The sequence below is a fragment of the Chaetura pelagica genome, unplaced genomic scaffold (genome assembly GCF_000747805.2).
Source record: "Chaetura pelagica isolate M959 unplaced genomic scaffold, ChaPel_1.0 scaffold142, whole genome shotgun sequence".
NCBI lineage: Eukaryota > Metazoa > Chordata > Aves > Apodiformes > Apodidae > Chaetura > Chaetura pelagica.
Genome location: NW_009952973.1, coordinates 2,061,781 through 2,075,594, shown reverse-complemented (window position 1 = coordinate 2,075,594; position 13,814 = coordinate 2,061,781). Strand labels below are relative to the sequence as shown.

General features: G+C 35.8%; 1 protein-coding gene across 5 annotated transcripts in view; it reads right to left on the bottom strand.

Annotated features, from left to right (window-relative positions):
* Positions 1 to 9,855, bottom strand: part of ARFIP1 (ADP-ribosylation factor interacting protein 1) — a 37,836-nt gene extending 27,981 nt beyond the window's left edge. For 3 of the 5 annotated variants that reach the window (XM_009995891.1, XM_009995889.1, XM_009995892.1), the window contains exon 1: positions 5,366 to 5,458. In XM_009995891.1, coding sequence (XP_009994193.1) covers positions 5,366 to 5,458 — 93 coding nt within the window. Of the gene's footprint in view, positions 1 to 5,359; positions 5,468 to 9,772 lie in introns of those variants that run through there. The other 2 variants (XM_009995888.1, XM_009995890.1) reach the window with 2 other exon arrangements.
* Between the last annotated feature and the right edge of the window lie 3,959 nt (positions 9,856 to 13,814).

Sequence of the window (13,814 nt, the reverse complement as noted above, 5' to 3'; positions counted from 1 at the left end):
TGTCTCTTCACCAGCAGAAACAAGTTTAGCAAAAATCTAGAAGCTTAGCTTACTAGAAACTCAGTCAAAATTTAGCCAAAGCTCTCTTAGCTAAAGCTTAGTAAAAACCAAGAAGCAAGCAAACAACATGTGAATCCATTATTAGTGCATGACTAGGCATTATCTTTTGCTTAGTACCAACAATAAATTTGAGATACAGTTTTACTTGCCTTTCTAGCTTGAGCAAAAGTATTTTTTTAAACCCCACACCATTCGCTAGTTGAAGAATTCCATTAAAAGTGGAGTAACTAAGCTGGGAGCAATCATATATATGCTCCTTAATTTTTTAAATGAGGAATGACATTTTCAATAAAACCATTAAAGTTACCTTTTGTAAAAAAAAAACCAACACCTTTCAACACATCTTCCTGTAAAACTCACTTTGAAATTTTAATGATTACAACTCCCATAAAACAAAATGTTATATAGATAGAACATATATCCAGTAAGATAACAGGCTCTGAACTTCTTACCCCAATTCATGTGCAAGTGAAGCCCCTTGTATATATTCAGCATTTTCTTTTTCTCTTTGCCCTGTTATCACTCAGCTCCTATTTTCTACTAATTAAACCATGAGATCCTCACATGAATATAAATTCAAGCATATAAGTAATTGGAAGTAGAGTTGAAGCCTTTATCCTGTGCTGAAGTGGCAAATAACATGGACTGACATTTCTTCTATACTCCAAGACATCACATTTCACTCAGAAGACCTTTTTTCTATTATATCCCTTTTGACCTACCTGATGTCATACTACAACACAGTTTTAAATTAGCTTCCATTCTACTCTCATCATTAACATTCATATTTTTGGTTTTTAAGACATTATGAAGTAGATCACATGAAAACAGAAAAGAAAGACTGGTCTTTTTTATCTCCTAAAAACAGTTTTCTAGAACGGACACCCAGAAACACAGCAGAACTTGAGACTAACTCAGATGTTTCAGGGAGAACGTGAGTGACAAGGTTGGCTTTTTTTTTTTCAGAAGGCAAAAGACAAAGAATTGACCTCATCTATTTGTGCAATCTGGCAATAAAATCACAGAACGAGATCTTGAACCCATGCACTCAGATTCATCATATCACAAAGCTTCCTCCATAATTATAATATAAACTGAAAACTCACAACAAATTATATTTTGCAGCCTAAATTTTTTTACTGGTATAATGTACATGTTCAATAATGGCTTTGTCCACATAAGAACACAAGAAGAGCCAATAGAATTAAACTAATTGGAACAACAATTTAAGAAATTCATATAAGAACTGCATCTAGATTTTGTACAGTAGTTTAAACATAACAAACAGGTTACAGCTGCCTCAATATCTTTACAGGTAGACCCAACTTTTTTTTTAAAATTCATTTAATTTATTCCTATGCAGCTTTCACATTATAGGGCATGTTATTGAATTAAGAATAATACCCTTCCTCACTCCTTCCCACAGTTCTCAGCTCCCAATCCTTTCAATGGCATTAAACCACCACTATTCTAATCACATAATTATAAAAGCGTGGGAGAAAAGTTGTGTTCTAGAAGTCAGGGATAAGTGAAATAAATCAGTAAAAATTACAAACCAGCAAGACTTTTTTTTATGAGTTTTCTTGTACAAAGCAGTAAGACAGACATGTTTGATTAGGCAAGGCTGAAGTCCTCTGTTATTAAGACAGATTAACAAACATCAGCAAATGGTTCTATACACCAAGTTCTTGAAGCTTAAGTGAGTTTCAACAGAGTTTGGAGAGCTGAAAAGCAGTGGGAGAGAATTTTTCGTAATGAAAGGACATCAGACATTTCATCCAATGACAACTGAAGCTTCAAGCTTTTTTAGTTAAAAAGAAGTTTCTATCCATCACATAGGCAGGACAAAACTTGTCAGAATTCCACAGGCATCTCTTATTACAAGCAAGACAGAATTAGAATGCAACAGCTTATTTCTGAATCAGACTTTACAGTTAGGCAAACACTTAAGTTACCTTATAAATATGCTTTTGATTCGTTTTCTTAAATATAAGGAACCAAGAAGATGCAGCCAGTAGTGCTATGTCACATTCCCACAAGACTGGAACTAACACGCTTCCTTCTGAAATGACATTACAGCAATCTGTGCTGTCTGATGTTCTGCACAACTAATGGTATTTTTCTTCAAAGAAGGAGCAACCCTACTTAAAATTTCCAGGTAAATACATTTGTACTGCATTGCCTTTGCAAAATTAAATACTTCTCATGAGTACACATAAATACTGCACTTGGTGGAAAGTAAACATGCATTTTAATGTCTGAGTACCTTATGGATGAGGTCAGTTGGAGTGCTAAATAGAAGTCGAGTTTAGATAAAGAAAAGTTTAGTTTTGTAACTGAAGAACCCTGAAAAAAAGGTTGTACAACTACCTCCTTCACTCAGTCTATCAAAAATACACCAATTCAAAGCTGCTCAAGTATTAATTGCAAATAGCTGTAGAAGATCAAATAAAAATTACAGGATAAATTATGTTTTATTGTTGACGTCTGACTGGTACAACATATAGATTAACAGCTCCCTGATTGTAATAGTAAGAGAACAAGAAACTAAAGTAACCTTGTTCCCCAGCCTCCCAAGAGCATGTAAATGAAATCAGTATATTGGAGCTTGAGTGCTCTAAACTCTGTGGTCACGTACTCTTAGTGAGCACTGTAGCAACAGGTCATGGTTCCTTGCCTCTTTCTTAAGCAACCTCCTAAAAATCAGTATTTGGCTTGTCATTTCCCTAAGTTGATAGGAAAAAAGACCCCGGAAAAGTTGGCATAGAAATTCTGTGGTGCAATGCAATTAGGTTAGAACAAAAAATTACCTGGCAAGGAAAAAAAGAGAAAGCATAACATTAAGCATTAAAAATAACAAACAAAGCAAGATGAATAGAAGCTGAATATTAGAATTCGAGACTAACATTTAGTAAACAGACCTAGATGTTAAGTCCAAGAAGTTTATTTTCTTTGTTTTGTTTATAAAAAGCCCCTATCACTTATTCTGAGTTTAGGTCACACATGCAGGTGTTAACTTGTACAAGATGGTTCAAAAAATATTTCAAGTGCACTTCATCTTCATTGATCTCAGAATAAGCATTCTGAAAATAATTACAGCAGCAAACACAACTATGCTTGCATAGTATAAATTTTCTGCAACTCAACCAAATATTTGACCCATTTTGTGGAACTTTCAAAATCCAGTTAACGCCAAGGCAGCAAAATAATGAACATGACAGTAAAAACCTTCAACATTTATATGTGGCTGTAAATAAAACCTACCTTAACACTTCGACTTTGCCTAGAAAATGGTGATTGTATTTTGACTGCACAAGGGCTCTGACCAAATCAACAACAGTACAAGCTTCATTTATTATAACTAGTAAGTATTGGATGCACTAGTGAAGAAATGAAAAAGCAATTACATTAGGAAAAAATAACTTAGCTGTCAAGTCACAGCAGCATAAAGGTCATAAGGCATGAAAACAGTAAATCTGTTTCTCTACTTTCAGGTGAACTCGAATTCATTGCCTCTTCAAGGTGTAGTTTTGTTGACCCTCCCCACACATAGATAGATCTTTATAAAGATTCAGTTTTAACTTTATTTCATTAAAAATTGTCCTAATTTTTACATTGTTATTGGTACATCTCGGTGGAATGACAAAACTTAAGAAACAAAAATTTCCCCTCATTTCAGTGCTATTCATACAAAAAAATCACTGCCCATTCAGCAGAAGTAGAAAAAAATGCCTATTAATAACTGTAGTATTTTTAAGTAAGACGTCTAATATAGATGCATTTCCATCTCATGAAGCTTTACACTTTTTTACAGCCACACTCATTATACCGCTACCCTGCAATCACAGCCAAATGGTCTCAGATATTGTTTTCCAGACATATTTTAGCTTTTAATCTATTTTAAATACGTATTTTTACACATTTCAATAACATTTATTTATAACGACAATATAATAAATACACATTCAAAACTATTTTAAATATATAATTAAATGCTTGCTTTTCTGTTTTATAAATAAAATTGCTGGATTAAAAATCAGTATTCTCAAGGCCTCGAGTCAATAATTAGAAATGTATATATTTGGTTGTGAATTACAAAGCATCCAATACTTTACACTATTTAAGAGTCAGAAAAAAATGCCACTACTAATATACCTTTCACATAAAAATGTTATTGCAGTATGTGAATCGTCAGCTTTGCTTTTTCAGTTAACTTTAACAATAACTTATCAGCTTTGAAGGATTTTTGTCCATTAAAGCTAAAACCAGGAGACAATATTAAGCAGACGCTTATTTTGCCAATATGCAGGATGTATACATAGTATTTTTTTTAACTTATGAAAGTTCCCCCTCCTCTAATCAGCATTTTAGTAGGACAGAATAAAATGTTGGAATTCTGCTCAGTATTTCTTTAAGAAATAATCCTGCACTGCAAGTCAGTAGGGGACTGTTCAAGCTCAGAGATTTCCTTAAAAATCTAAGTCTCCACAGACACCAAGTAAACGTGGATAATCCACATTTCCAACTGAAAAGCAAAAGAAAACCAACCCCCAATTCCATAAACTGCACCATAGCACCCCCTGCTGGGAAACCTAACATACAGAAGAACTGATAGTAAAAGCAAGATTTGGGGAAAGAAAATAAAACTGCAGACATGATTATGGAAGTATAACATTTTCAATATAGAACAAGTAAGGTAGATTCTGATGCAGCTCATCTATATAGCATATAGCAGCAGAGTAGCAATTCTTCAGTTTCAACCCAAGAAAAGTTGCTTCTGTTTACAACTTCAAATCAGAATGGGTCTGTATTTTCAGGCATATTGCCTCCAAACTTAATACCCTTTAGAAGTAGGTTGCCTTCAACAATTTGATACTTCTTCATAAAAAAACATAGGGTTTGGTAGCCTGAATTCACACGATCTGTTAAGCATCATATTTTTTAAATGGTTGTTGTCCTGTTTAACGAATAAAATTGTCAGATTAAAAATTAATATCCTCAAGGATCACAGACAAGAACGTACAAGCATATACACTAGCTTGTGCATTACAGAAGACCCAATTCTTGAGACTATGATCAGAAATATTTGCCACTACTAATTTGCCTTTTGCTACTAACAAAAAAGGTCACTGCAATGTGCCATCACATTATGTTACATCAACTTTAACAATAATTTCCAAGCTTCAAAGGAGTTTTCCAATCAAAGCTCTAGAAAAGTATGTCAAGTGAAGTCTACTATGCATTGCACTGTAACTGTTGCATTTCTGATAATGGTACTTTGTCAGACAGCAAATAAAACTCTTACCCTGTTAAAGCTGTGCTCATGAGAATCTTCTAGCTGTCCATTGCTAGTCACAGGTATTTCTGCTGCTGAATTTTTGGGAGACTCCTGAGCCATTGCACCTTCCTGTAGCATTAGAAGAAACGGGTGAGCATTTGTCTTAAATTTCCAGTGAGTGGTCCATATGAAAATATTTTATGTATACATTTCAAAAAGTTGATTTTATTTCAAACTCCTATTGGTATTATTCTAATATACTAGGTCTCTGTACATTCATTTAATTACATCCCCAAATCACATGAATATGCTAGCACAGCTCAGACAGAAATAACTTAAAGCTTCAATATGCAAGAGAAAAGAAGGCATGTGTCAGACACAAATTAAACATGTGGAGCCAGACAAATAATTTCTATGTACACTTGACCCATAGAGTACTTTATGCATCTCAAACAACAAAAAAGGTGAGCTTGGCTAAATAAATTGTACTAGCGAATGATAAGCAAGAAATATTAGACAAGTACAATGATTCTAATCATCTGTTACAATAAAATAAAATAATTATTCCAAACTTTAAATTAAACACGCTTATTTTATAATACAGTGCCATCTTCTGGCTAAACTGACAGTATGCAATTCTCACTCCATCAACAGCAGTAAATCTAAGTGAAATGCAGAAATAGCTTAAAAGCACCAATGCAATCCAGGAATCAAAGTGAACTTCCAAAATGCAGCTGTGTTATGAATAGTAGCAGCACCTGTGAAACCACTGTTTTCAAGAACGACCTAAGGTATAACCTAGAAGAGACATTCCCAGAAGGGCTCTACAGCATTTCCAAGCACTAGAAGAGGGAATGGTACCCTAACACTCACCAAAACTAAGAGAACCTGAAAGCTTCAGCCCTCTTAAAAAGTCTTCTCTAGTTCTGTAAGACAGCTTTATTAGTCAACTAAAGTGTACACAACTAGAAAAATCAACACACAACCAAAGAAGTGCTTGTTCAATTACTTACAGACAACAAATTCAATTGTTCTATTACAGACAACAAAAGTTGACTGAAGTCTTCGAACCAGCCCATGCACCTGTGCAAGACTGGCAGAACTGGTATGGTACACCATCAACAAGTACTTGAGAATAGGTGCTCTATTCTCTAAAAGCTCCTAAATCACCAAACTTAATCAGTTATTCTGAAACAAAGTGTCAGGAAGAGGCCCAGTCTCAGATCAGGAAGTACCAGCAGCTTCTCAACTACACATAAAGCTTTCACAGGATCTGACAGTCAAACACTGGAATAGTCTCCTAAGACAAGTGATGGATTCCACCACATTGGGCAGTTTTAAGTCTCAGCTTGACAGGGTGCTGAGCCATCTCATATAAACTATAGTATTACCTAGAAAGGTTGGACCAGCTGATCCTTGAGGTAACTTCCAACCTGGCATTCTATCATTCTATGATAGCCCTATAACTCAAAAATTCTTCTGGTACTTAACTCAGGATCACCTGCATCATTCTTAACAGGCAACATCTGTGATACCCTATTGCTAATATTTCCCTCACTTTCACCAATCACAACTTCATTTACATTAGTAAGCTTGATTTCCTTAGTAAGCTTTGAGGTCTCCCAAGCTTTTTTTCTAACTAGTCACTGTCTGTGGGCTCAAATAAACATGCTTATCTAACTCCAGGCTGCTTTCAAAGCTGTATTACCACAACTCTTCCAAAGACTGTAAAATTATTGAGACTTCACCACTGGTGGTCTTTTGGAGCAGAGATGACTTCTTAAATTTTATTTGGTACCTACAAAATCCTACTTATATTTCTGAAAGTGTAATAGGTGTCTTCAATTAGCAGCATAAATCACAACCACCACAAAAAAAAAAAATCCACACACCAAAAAAACCAATGAGATTGAAGTCCATCGAGTACTGAGTAAATGCTGCCTTTTACCCAAACAGAGAAGAAAAAGTTGAAGGGCAAGCAGCTCTAAGAACCATACATGTGAACTACAACTTGTGGGTGCACACCTGTAAAAAAATACCTGAGGTGTTGTTTCCTCTTATGAGGAGCAAGACTTTCTCTACCACTAACATAGCAAAAATTAATCAAAAGCTATTCTTTCAAACAGTGCTTTCTGAAACACTTCCCTAACATGAGAAGCTAAATGATCAAATCATTTAAGAAAAAGTCAATGTGCTATAAATTCAAGGAAAAAATTACTTTATAACACACTTACTCCATCACCTAAGTTCCTATCACCTAAGATCCCGTAAGTGCCTTCTTTCAGCACTAGGAAGGAATAGCTTGCATGCCTTACATTCACATCAGCCTAACACACCAAATTCTCCCTACACTCTAGTCTTCACCCCCAACTACAACACAGAAAAGCTGCTTTTTTTTGTCACTCTTCATACAACAAGACAAACTTAAAATTCATAGCCTTTAAGTAAATGAAAATATGGAAGCACACCACAAGGTCTGTGCTTATTTTATGGGTATTTTTAAAATCGTAATTAGTTTCACTTCATATGCATACGTGCTTCTAATAAAAATAGGTATTAGAAAACAAAAAGTTATTAGCTTCTCTGGAGAAGTCATGAAATCTGAAAAGGCCTAGAATCAATTAACAGGTTTTTAGGTGTTTCTACTTGAGGCAAACCCATGTACCAACTTCAAAGAAAGCAAAAAAATTATCTGATAACTTCAGTTTCATGTTATGTCTCAACTAGATCATCTTCCGTTGCTGAAAGGAGGACATTTCACTACACCCCTTTTCCAGACCCTACGATGAGCCCCACATCCCATCCACAATACGTCTGCCACTCACCTGACTGCATAACAGACTTTACTCACTAGCCTGACAACAGACCTTTTCACCAGGTTAATATTCCAGTTTCAGTGAGTTAAATTGGTTTGCAATGAGGTCAGACATGCACCAAAGACATTAATTGAGCAGCTGAAAAAGGGAAATGGGAAAAACCAGTAATTTGGCTCAGCCCTAACAAGAAATCACCACCTGCATTTTAGTCAACAGTCCAAGCTACCATTTCTGCCAAGAACAAGTCTTTGCCCTGTTTTGGTTTGGATTTTTTTATGGCTCTTTACCCCTGACTCTTCCCCAGGCCAGAACAATCTATTTGTACAGCAAACAAGATTGCTGAAACCCTGCAGGTCAAAAGGTGACCTCTGCCCAAGAAGGAGATGCGTAATTTTTCCACTCAAATCACTTCTCCAAAACAGTCCATTACACAGCTATAACACTTGTACCTAACAAAACAGTGGGTAATAAAGCAATAAATCCCTACTATGGATGAAGGGCTACTCTTGGACACCACACCAGCTTACTTTAGCAGTGCAGTATCTGTAGGACTACTGCCAAAAGCAGTGACCATTTCTCTTCACCACTAGATGCATGTTCCTGCAACCACACAAAATCTTGGTAAGCTTACTGATCCGAAGGAAAACTGAGCCAACACATCTCAACGCTATTTCCACTAAAATTGTGATTATGACTGCTGAATGAAATGTCCCTTTGGCAAGTCCACCCCACAACTGATTTAAACTAAGTATATAAACAAACCACATCCTTAGCAGAAAATTTATCATATGGGAAACAGGCTGAAGTAAATAGAAAAAAGTTCCTAAATTTGCATTGATGTCTTAGGCATGAATGAAATAAACAATATGCAAAATCATGAGGTTTGAGCTGAATATTTTATTTAGAAAAATGTATTAATCCTTTAGTAACTATTTCTTAGCACATCTGTTTACAAATACTTGATTTTGAGATATACTAAATAGCTATGGAATCACTATTCTGTTTTTATAAAAGGTTTGAAAACAATTCACTGGTACTGAAACTCTAATATGATAAAGTCAGCATCATCTTTTTTCATTCTCGCTACAGAGAAGCAAGGAAAATGTTTACTCTTCACCTTTCTGAAACAGCCTTCCAAACACACCTGATTGGCTAAGTACTATAGAGAACCTTAGGAACTTGTTCATTATTTTGAAATCAGACTTCTCCACAATGAAAGTGGAAGCTACACCTGCTCCCAAGAAAAAAAGACTCATCAGTCCAGCAGCAGACAGAATACCTTGTTGTTGTGAAGTTACACAAAGACCGCTGCCTTTTACGTACAAACTGTTTCTTTCTGCAGCATCTACACATTTCAGACTCTACCCTGCCTGAACCTATTCAGCTTACAAAACAAATACTGCAGCACAGCAGAAGACTAGTGGTTGAAGCATGTTATGAATTAATTTGATTTTTCTTAATAGTGTCTCAAAACCAAACCCACCCACTCAAGATAATGTGCATGAACTCATATCCCCATATTAACTTCACTGTGCTACATATAATCAGAATTTTTGGCAGTCTGAAACTGTTGCCAGGATTGGTTGATTTCACACTAATGTAACTATCACCCAATCACCTCAGAGTCAGACTGGACCTCTTCTGCAGCTGGATGAGATTCATCAAGTGTTGTGGATTCACTGCTGTGTTCTGACATACCTGAAAATAAAATGGGTTTGGCATGCATTAATTGATCTGAAAGAAGCTGGATGTTGTACCTCACAGAAACTGAAGTAGGCTTTCAGAGAATATTTCTTTTACAAGTACTGGTAAAGGAAAGAGGGTTTCTCCCTCTTTATATGATGTCCAGGTCTTTAGTTTTCCAAAAATCTAACCAAGACTAGGAATAAATACAGTCTAGCATAAAATCCCATTGCCAGAGTAACCTTTCCTACACAGACTAAGCTAAGTTTGCAATATAAAACCTGGGAAGTAAAACAAGGTTTTTTAGCTTATATTTACTGTCACCTGCAACAATACACTGACTGTATCCTACCATAGCAAAGATCACAATTTTAGTAAGACATGAGATTTATCCAGACTTTTCAAGTTTTTATTGATGCTAAACCACTGCAACTTAGTAAGCTGGTCAGGCTGCTATGCCTAACTAGAAACAGAATTCCTTTTATTTTCTTCTCAAAAAAACTCACCTAGAGAGGCAAAGAAATTCAGTAACACTGAGCACAAGTGTGAGAAATCAACTCCGAGTAGAGCAATCACGGAAGGTAAGTTACATACTTAATATAGCTTAAATAAGTGTTTAGATTTTACTTCAAATAGCTAGTGACTACAGGTGACGCTGCAATTCATTCAGCTGTTTGAGGGAAGACAACCAACCATTAAAAATTAAACAGCTGGTAAGTATTACATATTACTTCAGGTCATTAAGTCTTGCACCATTTGAGACATGTTCCACCACATCCCAGATTAAGAAAAACTAAAGAGAGATCATATTTATATTGTATTTCAATGTCCTAAGCTATACAACACTTTAATTAAAACTAATAACGAATAAGGTAAGCAGCTCACAAACACAAAGGCTGAGAAACTGAACCATCTAGATTATCCAGATCATATTACACTGGATAACCTAATACTTTACTTTGGAAAACCAAGCATAGAAAAGAAGATATTTTCTCCAGGAAAACAATTCGTTTAAAGCTATCACTGAATGCATACGAATTTTTCTCCAACTAATATAAATTTCCTTTCAAAGTCATTGATTATAACTTCTTTATATACCTTTCTTAATTTTCTATAATTATTTTGAATATGAAAGACCATACAGCTGAGGTATTGCTTTCCCACACAGTCCTGTCCAAACTCTGCTTGTGGTTAAAAAGAACCCCCATGCTTAACAGCTTATTTCTGAGTAGATAAAAAATTACCATGATGGACTAGAAAAGTTTAATTTGTCTCCTCTGCTGGTTACACAAGAGGCTAAATTCATACCTTAGTGCAGCCTTGGTTAGGACAATCTGTGCCTCAGTTTTACCACATTAGTGATCCTGGTGTTATGTCTGTACCTCACATATAAACTTACATACCATGGTAATGCTGTTTAAAACTATTACATGCTGTAAGCAGCAAAATAATTCTCTCACTAGCTTTAACAACTCCTAATAACCTATCCTAGAGGCATGAACCATCTCATAAGCCCATGCATAAAGACAAATAATTAACTTTAAAAATCCAAATGAATTCACCATTTGTGTTCCAACCTCCCCCTTCCCAATTGTTTAGTATTCTCTTCCTGCAGGCAGCATCAACACTCTCAACACAGCTCTGCAGGGTCTCACTGACCAACTTTGTAATATGAGAAGGTGATACCTGTAGATTAAAGCTGACTTTAGTAAAAAGTTTAACAGTACATTCTAGTTTAACAACAGAATCCCCTGATGACTTCCTCTACAGCAAAAAATTATGATGTAAATATCAAATGCTGGATATAAGGATGAAACTTCCTACACTCTTATGAAGACTCAGAGGTTAAGATGATAATGAGAAATTCTGGCAAACATGGCATCTACAAACATGTATTATTTATAATTAATGTTCCATTACAGATATGGATATAGACTCCTGTATCTCAATAGCTCCCAGTTTTCTCTTGCAGGCATCAGAGAAAGGGCCATTCTTTCCAAGAACTCGCTCACCTTAAGTACAGCACGGATTCTGCATTATCAACTATTTTTCTGCTAAAGGAGCTACAACTTTAGAACTTGCTGGCTGACTGTCAAGTGTACCAGGACATTTGTTACCATCTGCTGCAATTACACCAACTCAGAAATGTTGTACTTGGAAACAACTTGCCTGATTCATATTCCAAGATGATCTAAAGCCCAAAAGCCTGCCCTTACCACTCCTGCCCCTCTGTATTATAATTTTCCCCCACCAAACCATTTCTGCAAATTCACACAAATACCGTACCAGAGTAGTAACATGGAGACAGAATAGACTGAAAATCCTTCCCCCCGGCAAAGCCAACATAAATGTTTATCAGATTACAACATCAGTCACTTAAATTCTACTCACCATAAATAAAACCACACAATTTTTAAATCATAGAGATTTAAATATAATTTCTTCAATTGGCAAAGTAAAAGCAAATGAAAAACTTAAACAATATACTAAGTCTCCTCTAGGATGAAGACTTCACCAACTACAATTAGTGGTTATATGAGCACACTTATGGGCCTTCTAATAAAAAAGGACATGCTCATATTTGCTTATTCATGCAAATACGAGTTAAACATCATAAACAATAACATGGTTTTGCATAAGAGATTTATTCTTCAGATTGTGATATTAGTTAAGTAAAACACAGTCTCTGAAACAAGAACCATGGGATTCTCAGCATTTACATCTGCTTTTCTAAACTGGCTCCTTCTCCTTCACTGAATTTGTTCTCTTAAATTAATTGCCAATAAGGTAAAAGCAAGATATCTTGTGGCTGAATAAAGTTTATTGCATACTTTTATTGTTCTTTTATTACCCCACTACATAGATAAGCAATTAAGGTTTTTGTAACACTGCATAAAATGCAAGTGCTGATGGGAAACGGTGATTTAAAGCATATTTCCTTAATTTCTAACTAAGAACACTACCACTAATTCTTGTCAAGACAAACATGAATTGGTTTTTAAAAATTATTTAAAGAACTGTATTAGATACTTTCTGCTGCAATCACACCACAGTTTCCTCTGTATGCCCATGAATCTCCTGTCTGCTCCATTTGCAAGATCTAATTATGCTTGGAAGTTACAAAACATGATGGAGACAAGGACTGGAGAACAGGACTGCCACGAACTTAACACACTCCCCAACTCTAGGTCAGCCTGCCCCTAAGTGCTTTAACGCTCTGCTTGTCTTCAGACTAGCTAAGGCATGAGCTCCCACTATGGTTTCAGCTTTTACTGAAACAGAAGAAAGGAGCTGATCAAGATAATGCCTCAGACTCCAATTTTGCCAACCCGATGTTTGTCTATATTTCTTATTCCTTACACATTAACTGTATGTGTGTACAAACATATATAAAAGCATATATATGATCCAGACAGCTGTTTAATTTTGGAGTTGCACAAATCAAATTACTTCCTTTGCCCCAGAAAAGAACTCTTCCATTATCTTTTCTAGAGAAGCAACACTTAGGTAACTAAGTCACTGACTGCAGGTGCTAACTCCTTATTACCAGTTCCACCCAGCTTAAAAAAAAAAAAAGCAAGCATATTCTAAGACACTAAAACCACATCCAGTTCAGGGGATGCAACATGAAAGCCTGAGTGGTTTCAGCTAAGAATGACAGACCAGAGGCACACTATAAGAAACACTAAAATAACTGCTTGTAATTTGCAAACAATACCAGATTTAACACCTGCTTGTCACCCAACGCCACGGTGTTTCCACGTTTTAATAGTAAGCCAGCTGCAAAAAAAAAATTGGAACACTTACAACACTAATTGTCAGGGTGTGGAGTAAGTCCCAGGGGCACGAAATCTATGCAGCGCATAGTTTTCTTCCACCATCAACAAACAGGTTCCCTTTCTTTCTCGTGAAACCCACCTTCTACCACACTCGGGCCCTAATCGCCCTCTCATGAGTGCCCTCCACGCTGCAGAGCA